Source organism: Labrus mixtus, chromosome 20 (genome assembly GCF_963584025.1).
Source record: "Labrus mixtus chromosome 20, fLabMix1.1, whole genome shotgun sequence".
Lineage (NCBI taxonomy): Eukaryota > Metazoa > Chordata > Actinopteri > Labriformes > Labridae > Labrus > Labrus mixtus.
The window spans coordinates 3094755-3120735 of NC_083631.1; the positions used below are offsets into that span (position 1 = coordinate 3094755).

The window sequence follows — 25981 nt, forward strand, 5'->3', positions numbered from 1 at the left end:
CTAAATGTTGCTTAGCACTATGCTCATGGTGGATATCTGTATATAAAAAGAGTATGATCTAGACCTGCACTTTATGTTAGATGTCCCAAGGGAACATACTTTAATAAATGGTGCTAAAAAAATAAAATAATGAATGGACTAAATGATTGATGGAAATAGCTGCAGGTATATTAGCTGGCAAAACAGTTTGCCTACTTTCTTCCTCCATTAACATGAAAAGAATAAAATATTTCTGTGGGTCTGGAGACATTGAAGGTAATATTTATGTCCATACCATAATAAAGTATACATAAAGTACACCACCCCCGAACAGAATTTATAACATACTTTAGGTTTTAAGCCATTTTAGTGTGGAAAAATTTCACATTACACATTTCAGTCAGGAACACTCTCGTCATAAATTTTACCATTTTATCGCAAAAATGGAAATACAGTTTTGCTTGGCGTTGAAGGCTCTGCTCGTAAGGTTGCTCCCTGGGTTAGCTGAGCAGCATGCCATTGCTTTTGAGGGAGCACAGTGCTGAACACCTTCAATGGTGATCCAAAGGCTTGAGGTGGAAAGGACGCGGCTGGGACGCAAAACTGAGTTTGGTGTAGCAATGAGACGGAGGTTGTGTTTAAATGGACAGCTTTGATGTTAGAATGAGTGTGAGTGTGTGTGTGTGTGTGTGTGTGTGTGTGTGTGTGTGTGTGTGTGTGTGTGTGTGTGTGTGTGTGTGTGTGTGTGTGTGTGTGTGTGTGTGAGATTAGAAGCAACAATTCAATCAGCTGGCTGTTAGCTGGTTATGGCTGGGGTGTATGCCTTCAGTGTCCTACCTAATGCAACCTAATGCAAATCATTGAAGTCAGACTTGAATTTAAGGTTCTTCCATGAGTCCGACATCTCCAGAAACAATATTATGTGTTCCTTTAAGAAGACCATACAGCTTCTATATGTATTACTCTGTTCATCTGGCTGCCCTCCGTCACAGTGTTCCAGTGTGTTTACATTTGGCAAGAACTGACTGAATTAGCAGGAAAAACTCTGGTTGTGACTAATACTTTGTCAGAAGAGACGCCAGGTTAGACAAACACATTGTAACTCTTTCCAAACACACATGGTTTCCTGATAGTTTTATTAACTGATAGTTTTCTTCACTCTGGGATCTCTGCGTGTGGAATCAAGTTTTTTGGAAGACGAGCCATCAGTAGGTATGACCTCTTGTAAATTGCTATGTAATTGCACAAGTTCCAAGACGTTTTTATGGACTTAAAGAGTAAATATAAAGTGAATACTTGAACAATACTTGAACTCAGCCATTCAACTCCCACTAAGAGAGTTACAAGTCCACAGTGCAAAGACAAACATGAAGTGTACACAGAACAGAGAGGGCAAACCATGTGACTGTGTCGCTTGGACCAAACCCTGTGACGCACACAGTTTCCCAAACAGGTTATCTTCTGCTCATGAAGTGTGGAAATTCAACCATTGGGATTAGAAAAAACACACACACATACACACACACAGGTATGTGTATCATATAGAGAGGTGTCTGAGAGATGAGATAAGGGGCTTATACATGGAGGGGGCAGGGTTGTCTCTGGTGAAACTCTGACTGACATGGCTGCTCTGGGGTAATCCTGCTAATCCTCTGCTAGCTCAGGGGTGCGGTGAGACTGGGGGGGCCTTTGACCCCACATCAAGAGAAGGTGCCACCGCACACACATGCACACACACCAAATGTTTAAAGTCATTTGAGAATTCACAGTAACATATCTTCATCAGGACAGAAACTTTCCAGTGGCTTCACCACCACTCCCCGTCATCGCAGTGAATGATTAACGTTTATGGATCCCTGAACTTACTCCGATAACATTTGTTTATGTAGGACAGTGTGTTCACCTTGTTTGGAATGATTACAGCAGTAATTAGGAAAGATTATGAGGCCAATTAACTCCCGACTAACTGGATCATTTTCCCCACAGTACCGGGAAAAGTGTGACGTAGCTGATTAAAGACACAGCTGGTCCGTGACACAAGTATGTCACGTCACCTGTTTACCTGCTGGTAGCTGACTTTTGAGTACAGATCACATGACAAGTGTACGTGTTGGGTTGTAAAAATGCAAACAGATAGGCCAAAGTATTTCAAAGTTATCAAGCAAACTCTGCTACGTACAATTCATGACTAGCATGACTTTTACATTCTGTTTTCAAGAATCTATTCATGTATTTAATTTAGGACTAAAATTTGTAATCATAATTAATCACATTTATATTGCATGGTTGAAATTCCATTATTTTGCCTTAAAAAGGTGAAATGTTTGATGTGGGAGAGTTTTTTTTAAGTAAATGAGACATTTAAAGATGCAGTAGTTTCATTCTTTTACATCACTGTGACTACAGGGAGACACAGCGGAGGCGTATCCACAGTGCACCTAAAGGGACAAGATAGCATGTGATTAACCCCAATTAAAAAAGGAATGCACTCATTTAAGATCTTAATTAATAACAATTAACTAGTTCATGCTGACAGCCCTAATTTATTTGTTATATGTCTGTTAAATCTCTGCAGAATGATTCTTAATCTTACAACAACTAAAATAATTCAATAATGTGTTGAAGCAAAGATTGCTTGACTCATAAAAACGTGGGTAATCAAGGCCCCTGTGAGGACTTTTTAACCGGTAATGAAACAGAAAAAAAATAAAAATACCTCTTTATGACCAAAAAAGTAAACAATAGCAGCAGGAAGAACACTGATGACTTATTTATTGTATTGTTTTAAAGCCTGAAACCTCTGCCGTGAGGTAGGTGTCAGAGAACAGCACCTGACATCTGCGTCAAAGTGGAAACAGGCAAATCAAGACCGGAACCTTTAGAGCTTTCAAAATAAAACTCATTACAAACAAGCACATTTTTAAAGCATATTTTGCAAAAGACTAGGTTTATACAATCAATAGACCAAAGCTAACAACAGGTGTACACAATTGTAGCCCTGATTAACTGATGGATTTGGCAACATATTATTAATAAACTACATTACTATCAATGAGGGGCATTGCAGTAGCCATGCTATGGTATCCACTCTATACACCTCAGAAACAGAATCAGGATCAGGTTTATTTTTTAAGGTAACTTTCCATGTACAAATCATTTTCAGATGTTGGCTGACAACCATAAACATACTGAGAGAAAAACAATAAAATACAAAGACAGTAGGTCAATAAAATACACATGGCAAGGAAACCAATACAATACAATAGATGGAAATCAACAGCCGGTTAAAGTGTGATACTGTTAAAGACACAGCTGATCTATGACAGAATACTTTTATGTCATGTCACTTGTTTGCATGCTGGTGCCTGACACTGAAATACACTTGACCAAAAAAAAAGGAAATAATATTAGCCAACAATAAGCAACAAATTGTGTGTGGGGAAAAGATTAGGATATGACAAACAGTAAATGTAAAAAAAAAAAAAGGGTGGGGTTAAGCGGATGATCAATATTAATTTGCCAGAATTCAAAAAAACAATTTTATTATGAGAGTTGTTTTGTTTACTTTGAAGGGCTCTACCGGAAGTGTTCTCCTCCGTCTTCTGACAGGCTTGACGCTGTTGCCGGGCATAGATAAATTGGTGGTGGAGCTGTGGGAGCGCTCACACACTGAGAGCAAGTGATGGGAGACAAACTGCGTCCCTGAAGCGCGTGTCGCTCACCTGGCGATATTTTCATAACATTTTTTTTTGTTGTTGTCTGGTTTTCATTTTTATTTCAGATTTTTGATTCACCTTTAGAGAAAATTATTACTATCTTGTTTGGAGCAGAATTGGATTGGCAGAAGGAGGTGAACGTCCGATGTACACTTCAATATCAGTGTCAATATTGGCTATAATCTGTCAAGGATTTCCGTCATGGCAGAGGAGTGAGGCGCATTTGCCAAAATGCCTGTTAGCTGGAATATAACTTTTTCACGGCGTTCCTATGGAATATAGTCCGATTTTACACAGTCTACATGTTGTGCCATCACCCCACGTGAAAAACAAACTCTTTGTGTTCTGCATAATGCTGACCCTTTGGGTGTATATGATTTATTGTTGTGTTGGCTACTGCTCCACGATGCCGAACGTGGCGCTGGGCTCGCTGAACAGACACGAAAACGACGCAGAAGTTGACAATCAGGAGTCCTCTCTCGGGGCGTCCAGGGACTTACTGAATAACGAGAACGATTTGGACAGCAGAGGAGAGGACTGGGATGAAATTAAAGGCGAGGCGAAGGCGTTGGATGATAATGCCATGTCAGGTTTCTTCAATGAGTCGGAAAGTAAGAAGTTGCCCCAGGCGATTATCATCGGGGTGAAGAAAGGAGGGACCCGGGCGCTGCTGGAGTTTCTGCGCCTGCATCCGGACATCAGAGCGGTGGGAGCGGAGCCGCACTTCTTCGACCGCAACTACGACAAGGGGCTGGAGTGGTACAGGTACATCAACCTCCTCATCTTTCTATCATTAAAACACGACTCAAAAGAAGAAGAAAAAAGTCAGCTGTGCTCTGCTATGTCTCATTTTATACTGATGTAACATGGGCTGCCAATAAAGCATCTGATTCCTCAGTCATTTACGCACTTTGGCATCATAACTCCTCCTGGTAGAATAAAACACTTAGGCCTACTTTGTAGCTCTGAGAACCATAAACACCTGTTATCAAATGCTATAACCATATTAATCTATCTTTAATAGGAGTCATAAAAGTCAATTCACTATCAAACATCTGGTCGTGACTGGCTAAGCCAACAACTTTGTTTACATGTCAGATACAGACTTTGCTCCTTAAAGGTTGACCCTCCTGTCACCATGAACTGACATGACATAAATACTGTGAGAAGTGGTTTAGTCCTATCACATCTTCTCCAGCAGATATACAGGATGTGTGATAATAATCAACTGATATTTCACCAAGTTTCCTGGGAGGTTATCATGTGTCTAAGCTGAAAAATGTAAAACATAGAAAGTGGGAAAATATAACAGAGAGCCTGTGCAGTGCATCATATGACCATGTTGGTAGATTATTGTTGAATAGTAGATTAGTCCTTTTTAAAGTGAAGTTTGAATTGTGCAGAGATTTTTTTTTCTTCAATTATTCTTGGAAAGAAAACTAAAGCTCTACGTTCAATCCCTTAATATCAGCTCTTTATTAAACCAGAGACCAAATTTGGCCGCAGCTTGATGTTGATTACCTTGATTATTGATTTTTTTTCCCCCTCACAAGTTTAATCTATGCTTAAGGCCTGAGGCCACAGCAACCACAAAGCACGAGTGAATTATCTGTTATATTTTTTTGTATCGATTGCTGAATAACAAAGAATTTGCAGTGTACAATTTATGTTCTGTATATTGCTATTGATCAAATTATGTAGAATACATTGTGCGCCTCACAACAACAGCAGGTGCAACCCTCAGTGTACTGCAGCTTACAGAACTCAAAGACACTACTTTCCCACATTTCAAAGTTGGACTTCACAGGCACAACTTCTCCATGATCGTTTACAAAAGCACGATTGATTTGCTCCTTGTTTGCCCGACCTTCAATCTGAGTTTGTGGATTTTTTTCTCCACCTGTCCTTGGATGCAGACTCGCTGTGGGTTTTTGTTTTTTCTGACAGGGAGGGGGCAGCAGGTATAGAAAAAAAAAAGGTGAAGTAAATTCTTGATTCAGTTCAAAGAAAAACAAGCCCTTTGGTTTATGGTTTTGGAGTCAGCAAGTTACATCACGCTGTCATCCTTGAGCAGCCAGGATCGTGATCCTACATTATGAGTTTCAGGGTATTGATTCAAGGGGGGCAATTTGTTTTGATCTTCACTCCAAATCGACTTCAATGTCAAAGGCAGAGATCATTATTCTGAGGCTGCTTACACCTTTAACACTGCAACGTAACATTTGTATTGTGTTCTCTGCCATGGCAACTGTTGTCCTTGTACCGTGCACTGCATCTCACTATGCAAACTCTTCATCATTGACTCAGCTGCGATATTACTCAAATTGTTTCTTTCAGCGGAAATACACAACAAACCCACTATATTCTTATATTGTAATTATTGATCTCTAATGTTCCCAAAACATGACCGGAAACGCTTTGTCGTTGAGTGCTTCACATCAGAGCGACCACATTGTTAATAGGAAGATAATAAGAGATGCTGCTGTTTCAAGTGTCCATCTGACTGAGCTCAGGGATTAACGGGCAATGTCAAAGGATCTAGACACTGTTTCAAAGCTGGCTCCATGAAGATACAATAGAGGAAGCCAAGCATTGTTCAAAGGACTTCTCGCTTAAGCTCCTTTAAGAATTTCCGGACAGGTTTGGGGCATTTTTGGATGATCAGTCTGTGAAGTGAGTGGTCTTTTGTCCATCTCTGCACACTGAGCAATAAGAGCAAACTGAAATCATAATATACATATGGAGATTCTTTACCTCTTTTAAAAGAGATTTACTCCTGTTTTTATTCCATGCACAGGTGATGCATGACTGACCAATGCATGTTCGAATGAGTATTGTCTAAAAAGAAGGAGAAGCTCTCATTAATGATGGATACAAATGCATGTTACAGAACTACAGCAGCTGGATATAAATAAGGCCGTTCAGCTGCCTGCTCCGAGTGGTGATAGAGAAGCAAACACACAGATATCTGACGTGGGAAACTGACATTATAATGAATGCTGCTTTTTCCCAGATAGGTGAACTGGTTAATTAAAACATCTTGGCTTGAGTTGTCACAGTGAGAGCATCGCGCCACAGGTCGACCACTTATACAAGCAAGCCAATACGACATGGAATCAGCGCTTAATGATCATTTAGACGAGCTCGGAGAAAATCTCTAGCCTGTGTGTTGTTGTTTTTACAACACTGTGCTTTTTCGACTTAATACTTCAGTTCATTCAAGATTGTAATGGTTGAGGCCTCAAATGCCAGCCTTTGCTGCAGCTTTTTTTTTAAAGGTGTCAATGCAAGCTGCAATGTTACGAGGCTTTTTTAAATCTGTGTAACACATTACACATCAACACTGGGACAAATGCTCCAAAGCATTCTACTGACTGACATCACTTTTGACTGCTGATGCCCTCTATCCCCAACCCCACCTCCCAAAAAAGTGCAAAAACTGCAATGAATATAAAGAAGTACATTGCCATTGCAAAAACAGTTTCTCATTGTGCATTGGCTATGCTATGAAATCCCTATTCATATAGGATAATCTTTATTTATCATTACATTTATTTACCACATTTACGCTTTCAAGACAGGGGGGTTTACATATACTTTCATATACTCTCATAGTGCTTTCACACTTGCACAACACTTTCTGGGATGACCTGCATGTGTGAACACAAACAGCCACATTTTTTACTCTAACTTTATTTAGAGTTTCTCCAGCCAGCCCCCTAAGTATTTTTTCCACAGAAAGTCTGAGTGATCTTATGTGAGAACTCAGCAGGACATTATCAGGAGAATTTTCCCTGTGATCAGTACACAACCATAGATTGTATGCTACTGGTACCATCTCCTTGAATGAAATATAACAGCTCTATTATGTTTTCTGTTTGCCAGTATGTTCTTCTCCACTCCTTTGTTGATATTGTGATTCTGTGGAACTACACAAAGCAATGATACACAATGCAAATATTCTCTTTATAGCATTGTATAGCAGACTCGTCGACTACTTCTGCATTTTTTTTTTTCAAACCTCATATCTTGCCTCAGGAGACCAAAAATAGTCTCTTGCTGTGAGGTGCATCTGTGAACAACCAGATCAGGAGGACTTCAGATGCAGTCCCCCTGAAATTCTCAGGAAATTTTCAGCATTGCATATGTGAAAACGGCTTTTGAGGTCAACACTTTTTCTTATTTGTAACAGAACAGCTGGTTGTTCAGAGCAAGTTCAGAGCACAGTCTGTAGCCTTTTTCACACATGCACACAAAATTCAGACAACATTTCAGAACATCCTGCCCCTGAAATCTTCCCGAGCAGACAAAGCAACAGAGTCCGACACTATAATAAAAATGTGTTACCTTCATATTAGGGATATGATGCAGCCTCACATACGTGCACGGAAATTGAACAATCAGCAGCCTGCTTAGTCGTAGTGCATTTTCTTGAATATTTCCTGCTGTGTTTCCTCAATGGCTCACCATAACTTCATTTGGGAATTTTAAGAGGGCTGTCAGGAAAAAAATCCACAGGGAAAATTTGGCCACTTGTATTCACGCTAGCAGCTCAAATTTTGGGAACATTTTTCTTGAGTTTTGTGCATGTGTGAAACACCCTAGTATCAGTCATTTGACTCAAACAAGACGTTAGGAAGGGATTTAAAGAATGTGGAACAGTTTTCAAAATAGAAACAGCAAATATGTCTGTAACTCAGTGAAAATAAAGTAGGTCTGTAGCATGCAGCTTACAAGAGGTAATGCAGACGTAATAATTCAGTAGTAAAGAAGTTAGTTAATTAACAAGCATGTCTACACCTGTGGGGGAAATATGTTCATTGGTAAATTTGCAAGAAATTGCAGTGAGGTCAAAATTGCAAGGCAGATGAAAATGCGCTGGGAGGGACTCACAAAATTAGCATTTTTTTGTACTGTGTCTCCTGTTAAAACATTTTTATCCTACAGTCTGCTGTCCTGTCTGAAGTCTTTAAGATAAGCTAAGAAAAAGAAGTCAGACAATGTTTTGTGTTGATTTGTTTCCCCATATGTTTCACTTCATTGCCCCCAGACTATAATGGTTTGTGGGAGCTTGTGGAGAGGAGCGGTCCAGTGGGTGGGCTTATCTGCTCCTGTGGTGGTATTGAGTTGTGCCCACAGCATTTATCTGCTGTGATTGGTGTGTCCATACTGCTGGAGGTCTGCTGTGTCCATCCTGCTGGAGCCCCACATTGAGGAGAGGCCCCCTTGCACAGCAGGACCCCGACCACAATACAGCACATTTAGGGCAGGAAAAGAGAAGGAGGCGGATGATGTGCATGCTTACACATATGCAATAGGCCCCTCCTTTTTTAATAAGAGCATCCAAACTTCCTCTCGTATGTCTTATTTTGGCAGGTTAACTCCTCATCTCCTGCTTCAAATTGAGGCCTTCTGTGTTCCATACAGTAGATGTGAATTCATTGCTGTTTTCCTCTTGAGGTTCCTTATATAGAACAATAAGCGGCTGTCTTATAACTCACTGAGGGTGTCAGAGAAGACGGTCTAATCCTCCTCAGAGCCCCAGGGAGGCTTACTGCAGGCCAGTGGCAGATAGAGGGCAGTAAATTTAAAGTGAGTCTTTAGAAAGCGCAACAGAATTATAGAGCTCAATGAAAGGGGATGCTGGAGAACCCCTGAGGTCTGCATTAACCCTGACAATAAAGGAGTAGACAATTAGTGTGAAACATGTTTTCTCTGCCTTCACTTTGTATGCAAATGTGCTCAGAAGGGTGAAAGTGCCCTTTGACGAAGCCCAGCAGGGGGTTCATCAGAAAGAGCATTCATTGGAACCTGCCCAAGAAAGGACTCAAACACTACACTTAAGCTTTTTAGCCTGAAAGTTGACTTTCAGAGATCTCTGTGTGGAAAGTTGTGTTTCCCAGGGGTAGGTTCAGTCGAGTCCACCGGTGGCATTTCGCTTACTCAACGCTTTTTAGCGCTTTGCAAGGACACAGGGGGATTGGTGAAAGTGAGAGAAGCTCTCAATATAGGTATGCCCCAGCTTAAACTAATGTGTCAGCACTCTGACAGGAAAAGGAAGGAAAACTGGGTTCATAATGAGATGCTTCAAAGAGAGAAAAAAATCCCACATGCTACCTGTTGCTTCAAACATTCCTAAAATATTTCCCAGAAACCACAATACCTTGCACTTTAAAAGTTTGTGTGCTGCAAAAAGAAAGCCAGTCTTCGCCAAATTTCTTCCACTGATTGACTGAAATGATGCAAGCTTTCCAAGAATTAGTCCACTTGATTGTCAATACTGATAATGTGCTCACCCCTCCTCCCTTTTTCTCTGGAGATTGAAGATTTAATTTGCTGCAACAACCCCCTGGGCTTTAGCTTGAGGCAATTTGTCAAACCACAGCACTTACTACAGCACTTTGGAAACACCGAAACAAAACAAGTTCACTCCATTATATCCCCTCGAGTTGTTGACTTCCTCATCTCTGTCTTTTGCTGTATCTTCAGAGAGAATGTGTTGTTTCATGCTGCTGTCTTTCTCTCCTCAGCGGAGACTTACTGACAGCAAGTCAGAGCAACCAATCTGGCCCAGCCATCTTTGTTTTTCCTTCTTTGAAGTCTTGTTTGCTTTCGCAGATCCTCTTAGACCAGCATGCGTCTGCGAGGAATTATCGTATTGTAGCAACCACTACATACATTGGAGACATGAATTGCATGCAAAGAATAGGGTTTCATATTGCTTCAAACATAAAATGTGACATCATAATAGTGTGTGTAATGACAGGATAAAGGATGCAGATGTTATTCAAGTAAACATTTAACAAAAGTACTAAAAAGTGACTGGGGTACCCTTTTTTTGGTTATTTTTCTGGAGAGCAGGAGATGGACCCAAATTTGACAAGTCCTTGTCTGACTTTGCACCCAAATAACCCGTAAATTAACCTCCCATTCTGACAGTTGGGTAAGAAATTTCAGGTGTGTGCTACCTCCCAAGCATCAAACACGGAGGAGCAGCATGATTCAAAGGTCAGGGACGTTTTTTCCTACTCCACACCAACAGATTGATTTTCTTATTTAAGCTTTTTAGTCTTCAACCTCAGCTAACCGGAGTCGTGTCCAAACATTTTTAGGCCCAACTGGCACCTTTCATTCTGCAGGTGTGGTATATATGTGCACACACAAACAAGTCAGAATAATGTATAATTACCACTAATTCTATACTGTAACTACTAGTATCATACAGTTATTACCGAGTGGCACCATATTAATAATCAATGCTCAAATCTTTAAGGGCTGAAAAGAGAAACTGGTTAACCAGAAGAAACTTTATTAAGTATCAAGAAAAGAAAATGTGCCACTTTAAAATGTCACCTCAGAGCCTGCTGAAACACATCCTGATCATAAGTCCCGCCTCTAAATGGCAGTGCAGTCAATCAGAAGGTGTTAAAGAGCCCATATTATGCCCTTTTTGGGGGTCGTATATTTAATCTATGTATCTACTTTTGTACGTTCACAATAGCTAAAGTCTGAAAAAAGTGTCTGTTTTCATGTACTGCTCCTCCTTGCTCCCTCTACACTCTGAGTCCGTCAGCTACACTCTGCTGAGCCCACACTGTTAGACCCCACGCGGGCCAAGTCTGCTCTGATTGGTCCGCCGATCCGCTCTGTCGTTATTGGTCAGTTGCTCAGCACGCGTCTCGGAAATTTCAAAATGAGCTGCTGGGCTTGCCACAACGAGCCAATGGACTTAGATCAGTGATATCACACTGACAAGATGTTGCACTGACACATTTTTATCGAGGGGGGCTAGAACCTGCAGCTAACAGGAGGAGGTAGGAGAAGCCGCGTTTCCGCAGACTTTGCATTTTTGCAAATAGGTGTTGTTCCAACCTTATTCACCACTGGTGGTAGTAACAGAGGAGTAATAGGTAAAAGGAGCAGGCAATGTGTAACAGTGCTTTGTGTGTGCATGTCTGAATGTGTGTGGAGAATTCCCGCTGTTTGCTCACATGCCACGCCTCGCTCCTCTCGCAGTTCTGCACGGCATAATGCAATGTGAATATGACAGCAATGTGTAGGTAGTGGAGCATAATGACGGCAGAACTTCTTACAGTGTTGTTGCAGAAGTGTAATCTGTAAATGGGCTTCAGTTTACAGGGGGGGCTTAAGCCACCACAGGACACCTGCGTGTATACACTCCTGCAACTGATGCTGTGCAAAATCTGTGGACCCACCCTTCTCTTATTCCTGTTCTCTTATTGGTTCACTGCTGGCATGCTTGCCACTTGCTGATACAGTATTTCCTTGTTAGCTCCTGGATATTGTAAAATATTCTGGCTCGACTAAAAAAAAAGTGATTTCTGTTTTTCATATCTTTTCCATGTCCCACCTGTTGATTGTGCCCCCTTGAGCTGAAATCAAGAATTAGAATCAGAAAAGAAAACAACCTGTTCACAGTAAAACACATTGCACTGAGACTCATCTGATTTTGTTGGATCAGAATATTGGCATCAAGTATCACCGTCCCCTGTTCTGATGACGATTAAGTCACTCAAATCCTGTGCCATTGGTTAAGCCTTTCAATATACATTTTTCAAGTGGCAACTTCCTGATAGAAAGTGCTTACTGGTTCTATAAACAACCCGAGTGTCAGATTTGTTATGTGCTAATGCAAGGCTGACAGTTGTGTGAGGGGGAAGCCAGAATGGCTCACACACTGTTCCCCCTCTTCTTCTTCCTCCTCTTACTTCTCCTCCTCCTTCTCTCTTCAAACTGGGCCTGTCTCCATCAGACAGCCAGGTGGCCTTGAGTTCTGCATACTGACAGTAATAACAGAGGATGGGGAGGGGGGGCAGAGGCATTCTCTGCACTATCATTGCTGTTGAGGAATGCTGCTGAGATACTGAATCCTGTTCAATGTCATAATGGAAGGTCCTGAGTGCACAGAGGGATGACGATGACTTTTCTGATCTTGATAAGAAGAGCTGCAACAACCAAAGAGCGCCCTCGCTGAAGATACTTTCCCTTTTTGATTTCTGTCTGGAACTCATCTCGCAGTGTATCTGTCTGATTGTTATAAGTGGCTGCATACCACCACCTCTCATCCCGTCTGTGAGAGCTTGAACAATTCCCACAGTAGCTCACCCCTCTTAGGGCTGCAGAGTAAGATAAGAACCCATCTTGACATCAGATAATGCAACACTTTCCTTCTGCAACCGTCTTTTGTCACTGTGGCCTGAAAAACTGAAATATAGATACAAATTCAGTCAGGCATAATTCTGCGGAATACAAAAAAAAAAACCTTTTCTCCAGCATTCTTGTTCCTGTCTTTCCTGAACTTGTTACTGGGGGGAATCATCAGGCAGTCGAGCAAAAAGCCATGCATGCAGCAGTGTTGTAAATTCCTACCTTTGAACCTGCTACCTGATAACAGTGAATGTAAACACGGCACCAAATTTTAAACGCTATCTCGCAGGCAGCCAGTTTAATGGACACACCTGACTGACCAGCAGACAAAACACACAGGGAGCATTACACAACACTCCTGGATTAATATCTGTCTGTAGGTTGTAGTAGTGGTGGTCATGTATCTTGTGCTACTGCTGCACAAAAAAAAACTGCAAACACAGCATTGCACAAGTTGCCAGTGACTTAAAACGTAGGCTTCTGTGTCAGTGGGGTCGACCCATGCTGTCCCCCAAACCTCCAGCAGTGCACCTGATTCCATCTAATCCTCTCCTGCCTCTCTTGCTTTATCTCGTTCACAAGCAGTCTTCCTCTCCGTTATCTCCTCAGTCCTGCTGCTCTCCTGTGAGTTTAAAAGGACAGGTTAGAGGGCAGAGGATGTTTATGTGTTAGCGCAACCCACCACTACACTATTTTTAGTTCACCAATTAAGTTAGAAAACTCTTTCAAGCTTCGGCTGCTTGCTTTCCAATGTTGAAAGTGCATTACCAGCCCACTTAGATGTTACACCTTTAGAGTAAAGCCGTGTTTTTAGCTTTCAGTTCAAATGAAACATGCAATATTCATGAAGGGGCAAAAGTCAGCCCGCTGTGGCTCATTTATAGACAGAGGACTACTTTTGATTGTCTTGTAGCTCAATGATGGTGCCTTTGCATGGCTGATTGATAGAGGGGGATGCACTGAAACCTATTGGTTCCAGGCGACATTGTTTATTAAGCAGAACAAATTGTGAAAGCTTGCTACATCTGCCCCCCTTAGGCAACTCTCTCACTCCTCGCTCAGTCTGAGATGTTCTCCCCAGCTCTGTCTCTCTGCTAAGAATGAATAATGCATGTTCTTCTCACACAGATTGTTTTGCTCGGGGACTAAGTGGAAAGTTTGATTGGTAGTAAGTTTTTGTGTCCCTTGGGGCCCCCAGGAGAGGCCTACAGTGCTGCGCTTGTGTGTAGCCAAGAGATGCTGCGGATAATTGCAAGGGTTCTGATAGAGTTGTTTGTGTCTCTCGTACCTATTACCTTGATTAGGTTGGAGGTTTTTCCAACATGTACAATGGGTGTCTAAGGGAGAGGAAAGTGGAATAAATGTGAAAGACCTATAAGGCCTCGATTGAAAGGCAAATAGAAGCAGGTGACAGGTGATGAAACTGCATAAGAAATAGAACCCCTTGTGTGTTTGCATGGCGCTAATGAGGTATGGGTGATGCCTATGTTTCTCATAATCAGGGAATCCTTTTCCCAGTGCTCTGCACAGCGACATCTTGCAGAGCATTTTCCTGCTCGTTTTCACCACGGAAATTTGCAAGATGAAAGCTGCTGGGTTTTGGAGTGGGGTATTGTGGCAGATGGTTGGAGATTATTGTAATCACTTTAATGACATGGCTCCTCTGCTTTCCTGTCGTTCGATTAAGATCAACAGCACTCAATAACCACTCAAGAATATATCCAAACACTGTAATAATTGTACAATTTACATTTTGACTGACAGCATACGGTACATCGGGAATTGATACACATCAATACTTGAATGTATTTCCTTCCTTATGTTCAGCAGAAAGAGATATATGCTCACGCTCCTCGCATTCTTAATATTTGTTGATCCAGTATGAGAAATATTTCCCTTGTGAGGGACTGCACTAACCACAATGCATATTTGATGTAGTTAATAAATAAATCTGTTGAATGCAAAAGCAGAGAATGAGAATCTCCTTTCCTGCCACCAAGTGAGGCAAGGAAACATGGATTGATGTGGTGTTCCCAAGAAAATATTGAGCCTGTCTCCACTACACCTCCATAAGAGATTTGACATGTGCACATACTGTACTGCCAGATACACATATATTATTCAAAGTGTGGAGGAATTAATAGCTGGTGGAGAGTTCAAAATTCTATACAGCCAGCTTTTTGTTTTAAATAAGTTAATAGACAAAACAATGCAGATACAATGGCACCTTAAAACATGCTGCAAATGTGACCTCCAAAAGTGGTACATTTTGGTGGCATGGAAAGAGAAGTGTTGCTTCACCTCATATGAATAATATGTCGGCCGTCTGTGGTTATGATGAATTGGATGACATATATTTTTTTCTTTATTAAATTGAGTTTTTTGTTACCTAACCTTGAAACTACTTCACATTACATTTAAGCACTGAGTTTAGTTAGCACCACTTTGACTCAAGCACATTTACCTGGAGCCATATATTCCAATTATAATCTTTTTTGTAATTCACTCTCATCTTAACACCTAGAAATATCAGTAAGCAAAGACCTAAAGATATTGAACCAATTTTAATTGATTGCAGAAGGGAAGCTTTAACCTTGTCATAAACTCTTCAAAAGAAAATCTCAAAAGAAAACAATTTATTTTCCTGGCTGGAGTTTTTGTTTGCATGCTGTCCATGCAGGACCTTGTGTTGCTGGAAAAATGTTTTTTTGCAAGCTGTTGTTTGAATAAGAGAAGCACAATAATGGCAATTACAACTACGCACAGTTGGTGGATATCCATCTCAAGGGAGCTGATCAAACATGTGCACTGAGATGCTTTTGAATAGGTTGGTGCTGAAAGGTTGTCCTTGATGAAGACAAAAAAGTTGATGCAATATTCATTTTTGCACCTGTCTATCATCCTGTATGATTAAATGTATTATTGATATCAACAACGGACCACAATGGATCACATCCCTTGCTAACAGTGACCTTATCTTTATGTTGAATATTTTCTAACAGAATGAAAAATAAATGCAGAAAACCTCAAATACACTCTCATGCGAGCATATTCAGACGCATTGAACTGCACAGGAGTTTGTGGTATTGCGTACATCACTTGAATGTCTTCACGGATTAACTACTTACCATTGAGTCTGATCATCGTGGCCACATATCTCCATTCTGTCTCTCTCCAGAGACAAGCCAGCCACCCAGCCAGCCAACAAGGCAGTCAACCAGCCTCTAATGCTCTAGCGTGTTTGGCTTAGTCCTAATCCCCCTTGGCTCACTTTAGCCATTATCCAGGCAGGGCTGCAGTTAACAGGCTATATTATGATCAACCAGAGCCATCCAGGGTCAAAAAGAATATGCAGTTATGGGAATTGACAGCTCCAAAGCTTTTCATTTTTCGTATGAGGTATGCTAGGCCTCTCCAGTTCTTCACATTTTCCACCAAATTACTGAAAAACATGAGAGGTGAAGTCATAGTCATCTGCCTTGGTCTGACACTAAGAGACACAATACCACCTATTCACAGTTAAACCGGCATTTGTATAATGTAATGAAGGTGTGGAATATTTCAACGCGAGGACTGTGGGGTTTGAAAGAGGATTGAGGTCTTAAGGTAGATTAAATGCAGCAGCAGGAGATGAATGTCTTCCTTTGGTTTGCATTTAGAACATGTCATGAACTGTGTATTGTGTAGGCATGCAATCGCAAATGATTAAATGGACTCCTGTGCTACCTACCATTTCCTGTCTCTTTGGGTGCACTCTGTAAATGTTGTCCATGATTGTCTCCTTAATGATGATTGACTTGGTAGTACCTGACAGTACTCCAAATCAGAGATGCAGCCATAGTCTGGCATTGCAGGGATGAATACAATATACAATGGCACTTATTGTTTTTTTGTTTTGCATGCAGAAACACAAATGTTAATTGTGTGTTTGTATCTTTTGCAGGGAACTGATGCCCAAGTCTTCAGATGGCCAGTTGACCATGGAGAAAACCCCCAGCTACTACGTCACCAAGGAGGTCCCAGCTCGAATCTACACCATGTCCAAAGACACAAAGCTGATTGTAGTCGTCAGGGATCCCGTCACTCGGGCCATCTCTGACTACACCCAAACACGCTCCAAGAAGCCGGACATCCCTTCTTTCGAGAGCCTGACCTTCAAGAACATCTCAGCGGGTTTGATCGACACCACATGGAGCGCCGTTCAAATCGGCATGTACGCAAAGCACCTCGAGCGCTGGCTTCAGTACTTCCCCATGGAGCAACTACTGTTTGTTAGCGGAGAGCATCTGATAAGCGACCCTGCAGGTGAGATGGCACGCGTCCAGGACTTTCTTGGGCTCAGGAGGGTAGTCACGGAGAAGCATTTCCACTTTAATCCAGCAAAAGGCTTCCCATGCCTTAAGAGACCCGAGGGGAACAGCAAGCCACACTGCCTAGGAAAAACCAAAGGCAGGACCCATCCTAATATTGACCCAGAGGTGGTGCAGAAGCTAAGGGACTTTTATAAACCCTTTAACAGCAAGTTTTACCACATGACGGGTCATGACTTTGGCTGGGATTAAGAGAAAACCAATGATGACGGACTGATGCCGCTCCCTTGTCCGTGTTTTTTTTTATAATTCTATCACTCTGGAGATATTGTTATACAGTGTATGTACAGTATTTGGTGGATGTGTAAAAATTCAGAAGTCTATTTTATGATAATTTATTGTTATGATATTAACTCACTAAGCTGCCTAACCAGGTTTACCCATGATCCAGACTTTCTGCTCCAGATTTAATTCTCATCAGGTATATGAACATTTTTCTAAAAGCACAATGTTTTTACGGGTATTTTGAGCAGGGTCAGTATCTCTTTTTTTTCCCAGCGGAATATTTTTATGTCTTCATTTTGGATAACCACGTCTCCTCCTTTTGCTTTTCCAAAAGCCTCTACCTTAAAATCTGAATGGGATCCAACTTTACAAGCAACTGGTAATATCCCCTTAACATTTGCTTGACCCTCAGAGGTCTGTGGACCCACTTAGGGAGGTCGATAAAGGCCTCAGCTGATCCAGTGCCACTTGCCAGGTGGATCAATACAGTAATAGCTCCTCATCATGTCAATTAGACCTGAGTGATGGCACTGCCTTGATCTCTCGAGAATTGCAATAAAACATGGATGCATTAATGGTAGTAACTTTATGGTTAACCCTTGAGCCAACTTCAGGTTAATATAATGATACAAATTTCCACTGCAATATTTAGAGTTAACCACTATTTATACCGTTGCTACAGAGGAATGTTGTTTAGGATCCAATCAGAGAGAGAGAGAGTCAAGTCAAGATACTTTAGGCAGTTTTATTTTCCAAAAACCTGCTGTTTTGGCTTCAGAGCACCTAATAATTTATGTCTCATTCTCGCTTAATGATGTTCATACATTTGGCTCTCATGGATAATACTTTACAGATTTTTTTTGACAGGTCGTAGTAAATGTTTTAATCCTACCCTCAACCCGGACACATCACCTGATGAGAAAAGCAATTCTCTATATCTTTGGAGCGTACTTTAAGTAGTAGCTGAAGGGAATAGAAATAAACGTACCTTGGGCCAAAAAATCCTCCTTTTAGTTTCATGAATGGTTGAGTTTTATTCAACCTTAACAAACACCTATCGTCATCATTTTAACAGACGTCATTCTACAATGATGTTGTGCGACCCCGCTGTTGTAGAGGCACTATTTTTGCTGTATGCATTGCTTTACAAATATGAAAATGAAGCAGGTTTGACTGAGAAGTTGAATAAAATGCAGTCATGTCGTTTTTATGAAGAAAATAAATAAATATGTTTTACCAAAATCATTGATGGTCTCTCATCTATGACTGTTCAAGAAATGTTTTTAATGCATTTTCTATGTATACAATAACGTAACGTGTTTTACACCCCCACCTCACCTGTGTTGAGTTCTTGATCCCTGCAGAAGTAAGTAGGTGTACTGCTGTGCCTAATTAACCATATTGCTCCTCATTGTGCTAACCGGCTAATTAACTACTTTTAGCTGTCGTAGCCTCCCCACCCCTTGGTGCCACACATGAGACCTACGAGAGAGTTTTGTTGCCATGACTGCCACAAACACATAACATAGTCTCAGGTTCCCCATCTGGAGAGAAATTACATATGAAAACGCTGGCACAACAGCCTCTTTTTAAATGGGTGTAAGTGGTTGTAAACACGAGGCACCTCTTAATGTTTGTGTTTTTGAGGCATGAATTGAAGATAAGGTCATATTTTATGCTGATGATACAATATTGTAACGTAGCCTACTCATTTGTTTACATCAATCTGTCTATAGAGTGGTGAAGCCATGACTTATTTCACCCAAGCACAAGTCAGTATTTTTGCAACTGGTTCTCTGATCCTAAAAGAAAAGGGGGATTGGAAGGGTTTTTTGGTAAAATTCCTGAAAAAGACAGTGATCAACATGAACTTGATAGATTTTGGTATTTTGTGCTGCAAAAGAAAATGTAAGTCAATACACCACTTGCTAATTTTGAAGCTTGTACGTTTCTTGGAAAGTCAGTTGCTAATGTGAAGCTAATGTTAGCTTTTTGCTTTTGGCAATTGCATTCACAATTCAAAAAGTGGTGTTTGTTTCTAAAGAGCCCAGTTGTTGAACAAAGATGTAGATATAATAAATAACATAATTGTTTAATTGCTAACAAATCTATAATCTGGTGGAAAATTCCCTGAGGAAACCAGGGTGATGCTAACTTCCGAGTGGCCAAAAAATGTCATCGTATGTCATCCTTGCAGCACTCTATCTTCCTGTCATATTTTAGTGAGGCACTACAGGTTGTGTATGCACTTGCCTCAAGCAACCTGTCCCATCCATCATGCAGCTCAGCTAACCCCACGGAAGAAGGTTATGGTTCAAGCCATATATGAATCATCCAGCTCTATTAACGAACAACCTTTATTTAACTCTGCAGACAAACACCCTCATTTACCTGGGCTGCTAGAGGTGATGAAGCCAGTCTCCCTGGTGGCAGGCTAGCAGTCTGAGCACTCAGGAAGCAGCTCCCTTTGCAATTACAGGGATAGAGGAGGGGTGCTGTAATTGCTAGGCTCCCAACTGGGGAATTGCTGTTAGCACACATCCCTGCAGGCTGTTGTAAAGACGGCTGCTGTTGTTTGAAGGTTAAGAAGACAGGGAAAATAGACACCTGGCAGCCCAAAACTTCAAGCGACTTCACACATCCACTTGGCAGCTACCTCAGGAGAATAAAATCAGAGCTGCTGCATAAAAGTGAAACAAAACAAAACATCATACATCAGCCGACTGTTTGGTTTCGGGAACACATCCACCATCTCTGGAGTTTGGGTGCTGGAAGCAGGATAAACTGCAGCCTCATTATATATCAATGTGAAAAACTGTCATATTTTGCCAAGGTGTCAGTCATGCAAAGGTTTCGCCTGTGCCTGCAGAAATGATTGTCATTCACTCTCAGTCATCCAATCATTCACTGCATTTAATTTCAATTTGATTGTGGGGCTGAGTCGCACCTGTCAAGTGTCGTGCTCCAAAATCAGCTTGTGGGGTCAAAAGTTTTGTCTCTGTGTGACATTAGATGCAACAACTTGGAGAAAGAGAAGAGCCAAGCCAAAACCAAATCTATCTTGTAACATAGTGTTTGCCTCAGGCTGTACGGAAAATAGCGAAACAAACAGGAAACCAAGGGCACTTATACTCTCATACTATCAAACATCTGCTCTCAGCAACCTTTTTTTAAGTCATGTTTTTGGAATATTTCTGCCTTTATTTCAGGAATGACAGACGTATAAAATAATCATTTAGAAAGAAGAATCAGTCTTTTCTCTGATGGCCACTTTTGCTCTTATAGCTCATAAAGACAGATCAGTATTCATTTCAATCTGTTTCATTATAAGCCAAAATGTCCTCACAGGAGCTTTAAAGGATTGCACAATTCTGCTGAGTCATCGACAAGTGGAAATGTCCTGAAGCTGCTGAAGCCTCTTGAAATACATGATGGATCCATCTTCACGCAAAGTAAAAGTAAATCTTCAGGACGGAACTTGCATTTTAGAAAAGTTCAGAGTGCCAGAGTCATGGAGGAAAACAACAGGGAGATAATCATTATGAGGTTCACTTTGTTTTAGAGGTTAATAAGACAATTGCCTTCCTTTTCTGTCCCTTAATCTTTTCCTTTGCATTGTCCAAACCCTAATCCTAATCCGGTAGGAAGGGCAAGCATTAATCTGAGACAGTAGTCTTAGAGTTGACATATATGTGCTGACATAGCTAATCCCAATCTAATCCCTCTTCTAGAAGGGCTGCATCGCATCGTGTGGGACCAACTTGATTAACATGACTTCAAATACAACAATTTGAAAACAGGCAGATGTTTGTCTAAATGACTAATTTGTACACAAACACACCCACACTTTAGACTTGTCAGGTCAGATTTAAGTGCTGATGTGCTTCCACGGTACATCAGCACTTCATTGGCAGGGTTTAGAGCTACACATGCTCTGAAAACAACTTGTCAAAACACATAGCGTAACTAAACATTTCCCAACATGTTGTCTTGGTAATAATAAGGGCAAGGCATTCTGTTCAAGTGCAGCAGAGCTTTTCATATCCAAACGTTGTTTAGGGCATCGTAAGAGGATGGTCGTTCCTTTCTTATGGATATCATTGCTTCTTGGCTCGGTGTATTAAAAGAACAACTCTGTACAGTGAAGAATTTTCATAATGTGTCATAAGAGCTTAAAGTGTTTATTCAACAGTTGAGAATTTGAACCAGTAGGACGGAGGAGTAATCCTCCCTGTGATAACGCCATCAGTAAGTACTTAGTGCTGCACTCTGTGACCATGCGGGTTGACAGTGTCGATGCACAGAGGTTAGCATGCGTGTGCTCCATTTATAGTTCACTTTGAAGACATGTTCACTTCATCAGAAAAGCTGAAAGCTAAATATTAGCTTCTTGTAATTTTTCACTTCTGTACCAAAATAATAAGAGAAAAGCGATACTCAAAGTAAAAAAAAGACCTTTAACACACTTTCACATAACATCTGTGAATGTGACAGTGTCTCTAACTGGTTTCATTCTGCTCATGTTCACAGTCTCCTTGATCTGTGACTTATTTTTAGCTCAACATGGGCAGAAACAGATGGCTAACAAGACATCAGACCTCCTTTTAATCACATTTTTTGATTAAGTAATTGCTTTGACTCTAATTAGCCTTCACACAGTCGGTATAATAAAACAACTTCAAAATTGGTCTCCTCGTGATCTTTTTGATGGTGATTGTTATTTTGTAATTATTAAAGATTCTGTTTGATTTTAAGTGCTTGGAGGAGAAAGAAACCTTTTTTTTCCATTTTAAAACTATTCACCTCATGCAAAAAGCTGGTTTTAATGGTCCCTAGTCATCTTAGAGATGAGGGTCTTTGTTTTAGACTTCACATATGGTACCAAACATGACAATTTGAGCTTTGAAGATGCTCAGATTTATCAGTGTTTTCTTTATTTTTCCCCCCAATGTAATCAGATTTCGTAAGCCATTCCATTCGAACCCAGAGGACAAACAGTCACCATGATATTGCAAAGACTGGAAGTTGCATCACCGGCGGTGAAATCCGCATGTTGTAACCAGAGATTCCCAGGGGAAAAGGGATAAAGGAAGAAGTGCCCTCTAACCAACCTAGGCAGTAGTGTAGTTAATGTTCATTCTGTGGTCTCCCAGCACTGTTTGTTGCAGCCGCCCGCCTGCCTGGTACCACTTTAGACCCTGCATTAGGCCCATCCAGTCCCCTCCATATCCCAGTGGCATGACGTTATCACTTTACCTCAGTGTAGCCACTCAGTGAGTCCCTGATGCAAACCATTTTTTTGGGGGGGAAATTTCGTCTTAGAACTCAAACTCTGAACAACACTATTGTCAAAACACTTGTATACACGCGTAGCTTGCTTTGCTTTGATTAAATGTCCCTAAATTTGAATCAGTAATCAGCATTAGTCACTCAGGCTCGACCACCTGTGACCCCACCCAGCTCAGACATTGCAGTGCTTTTTTTCCAGTCTTATCCTGCTTTCTCTGTAATGAGGTGTGCGTAACCCCCTATACTCTCTATGCACCCAATGTCACCTTCATAATCCAAGATTGGGGCTTTAAAGGGGGAGTGGGATATGCAGGACCCTCGGTGGGATTACACACTGGGCTGTCTGCTGCGTGGTCTGTCGTCTGTCTGCAACACAGCAAAAAGGGCCGAGCAGGAGGATCTTTGCCCTTTAGCTGGTGCTAATCTGGAGTGGAAGGCAGAGCACCGTCTGAGCTGTCCTCAGGGCCAGACAGTTTCATTTATCTGTACATGTGTGTGTCATTGATAAGGATATTTTTAAATACAAGCCTCTGAGTATAGGACACTTTCTTCTGGACATAGCAGAAACAAGCTCACATCATATCTAATATAGTTATGTAGTGGAACATCTTTTATTATGACTGTGGACAAGGATAAAAAGGGGTGGATAGCTAGAGTGCATGACTTAAGGACTTGTTGCCTTCTAACAGAGATCTTACAATGAAAATTAACCAGGGACAATTACATCTGTGCCTTGAGTATCTGAGAAACACTTTACCCTGACATCATTGCTTTCAGGGATTTAATGTGATTTTGCAATTAATTGGTTCGTTAAACTTCTGCTCCTGGGATTAAACCAAAATTAAAGCAATGCCGGAATGACTCAGGAAATTTCCCAAGACGGCCCCTTCAACACAGTCTGTTTATCTGCCATCCATACAAACACATCACTTATCTCTCCTCGAGTATTTTGGATTTCTGGGGCTTGTTTTCTATAAGGCCTCGTGTTTTGGACAGGCAGAAATCGAGTACAGAAAAAAAAAAAACTTTTTTCAAATATATTTCTCATGATGTGACTGTCACAAGAGGAGATCAAATCAATCAATCAACAGTGGCTGTGTTATCTGCAGCTGACAGTCGCTGCTGTGTAAAGGACAACAATCGTATTCCTCGAGGCTCAAAGTAGCAAAATGATTTATCTATCATTTATATTAATTACTAAGAGGAAGAATTACTTTTTTTCACTGTCTTGAGTTTTAAAATCTTTCATGAAAAGGGTTTTAAACTGCTTAACAGTATCTATATCTGTTCGGATATTATAAGTCTCATTTAAAAGATCCTGATTCATCTGTTAAGTAGGGTGAAAAATGCAAGTCTGAAATCTTGATCTACTTTTGTATTTTCAATTTTCCTGATTTATTCAAACTACCTCATGTAAATTCTTGAAAACACTTCCCGGATTTTATTTGCTTTGCAATGCAGTGCTTCAAAATATTTTGTTCTTAGCACAAACCCCAACACTCTTCTCTTGGAGTTTAAACACTGAAACAGTATGAGAAAAGCTGCAGAATTAAGATAAATGATATAATAACCACTTGTCTTTGCCTTTCTTACACTCTTCACACTATCCACCTCTAAACTGTGGGTCTGATTCACAAAAATAAGTCTCGTATTTATTCCCCAAATGGCTAAAAAACACTTTTACTCTCTATTCCTATTTCTTAGCCTGCAGCTCTCTCCTGAACTGAATGATATCCGTCCTTGATCTACCTCCCTGCGCTGTCCTCAATTGGAAAGCAGTGAACATCAAGGTCCTGATTCGTCATGGGCTCTATTGAGAAGAATTCCTTGTGTTGCCATGGTATCAGGGGAGTGCTGTCACTCATTGTCACCCAGATGACAAGCTCTCATTTCTTTTTCCGCAACTATATTTTCCTCTTCTCTGAGAAGTTGTTGCTCCAACTCGAATCAGGCAGAAGAGCAAAACATGTCAGATGAATTGAGAAGGAACACAGATGCTGATGGTTTATTTGCAGGCTACCAAAGAACCCCTAATCATTAATTTATCCAAACATTGAATGTGCCAAGGAATGTATCTCTAGTCAAGCACACACAAGGATCCACCAAACTACCAGATATTCTGCTCCAGAATCCTTCCACTCTTCTTCCTCTTTGAAAGCTGAAAGCTTCAGCAACTATCCTGTAATTCATTCAAAACCTTCCTCTCCCCTGCTTTTTCCTCTTTGATGACTTTCATTAAGTCAAATTGTGAGACAACAGGCTGAACCCCAAAGCCAACTTTTTCCATTCTGTGGGTGTATGCCAGCTGGTGGAAGTTAGGCAGAGGAACTATTACAGAACCTCCTCTGATCTCGTGTTTCATCCCTGCAGCAACATAGAGCTGCTCTGGTGTAGCTTTAGTATCCAAACATGACATGTAGATACTCTGCGCCTTCCCCGAGTCTCATTAAATTCCCCAGTATCTGCAGAGCTGCTTTTTCTGTATGACAAATGGTAAATGGACTGCAGCCTTTCTTCTGAACACGGTGCTCCACATGGTAGTGTTTCCCCTCACACGCACATCCGTGAGCTAATTTAGTGCCAAGCAAGGCGATTGTTAAAATAATCACTCACACTCATTCATGCAATGCAGGCTTTGGGAGCCATAAGGAATCAATATTTTTTCCAAGGATCCTTGGACATGTAAGTATTTTTTACATTGCCTGTTAGATACGGATTCGCTAGCAATATATAAGTAACGATGAGTGAATGTGGAGTGTGCATCAGATGAAGTTACCAACGGCAACCTCCAGTGCTGAAAACATTAGGCCAATGTTGAAGAGCAAAATGCTGCAGTTCCTGTAGTGTCCACTAGAGGCTGAGTGCAAAAGCCAAGGAATCTCTTTTAGGTCCCGTACTGAAATATCTATTTCTTTATCAGCAGAAAAAAAACATGTTTATAGCCTGATAAAAAATAATTTTTTACCAATAGCTCATTTCTTTTTGGTTCACACTTTAAATTTATTTTATAACTCACCTGTTTTGATTTTTTTTAGCCCAATAAATCTTCAAAAATGTGCCTGATAATGGGAAAGGCTGGGTTACCTGATAGGTGGGTGCTTTGTAGCTTAGGAGGCTAAAGGCACGCCTCAACTCCACCTCTTTGCCTGTTACTAGATTGACCGAATGTTAAGCAGAGTCAGCATTTACAAAATGGCAAACAGAATTGTTCGACGCTTTTTCCAGAAATCAATG

General features: G+C 40.9%; 1 protein-coding gene across 1 annotated transcript; it reads left to right on the top strand.

Annotated features, from left to right (window-relative positions):
* The first annotated feature begins 3629 nt into the window (after positions 1 to 3629).
* hs3st3b1a (heparan sulfate (glucosamine) 3-O-sulfotransferase 3B1a) lies at positions 3630 to 18703 on the top strand. The gene is made up of 2 exons (XM_061026211.1): positions 3630 to 4460; positions 16807 to 18703. Exons 1-2 carry the CDS (start codon positions 3967 to 3969, stop codon positions 17423 to 17425), a joined length of 1113 nt encoding a protein of 370 aa, XP_060882194.1. The 5' UTR covers positions 3630 to 3966; the 3' UTR covers positions 17426 to 18703.
* Positions 18704 to 25981: the final 7278 nt, after the last annotated feature.

Excerpts from the sequence above, each read along its gene's own strand:
- hs3st3b1a (XM_061026211.1), top strand. The coding sequence starts at position 3,967 with ATGGAATATAGTCCGATTTTACACAGTCTACATGTTGTGCCATCACCC. Across the intron at positions 4,461-16,806 it reads AAGGGGCTGGAGTGGTACAG|GGAACTGATGCCCAAGTCTT; the intron begins GTACATCAACCT and ends TATCTTTTGCAG.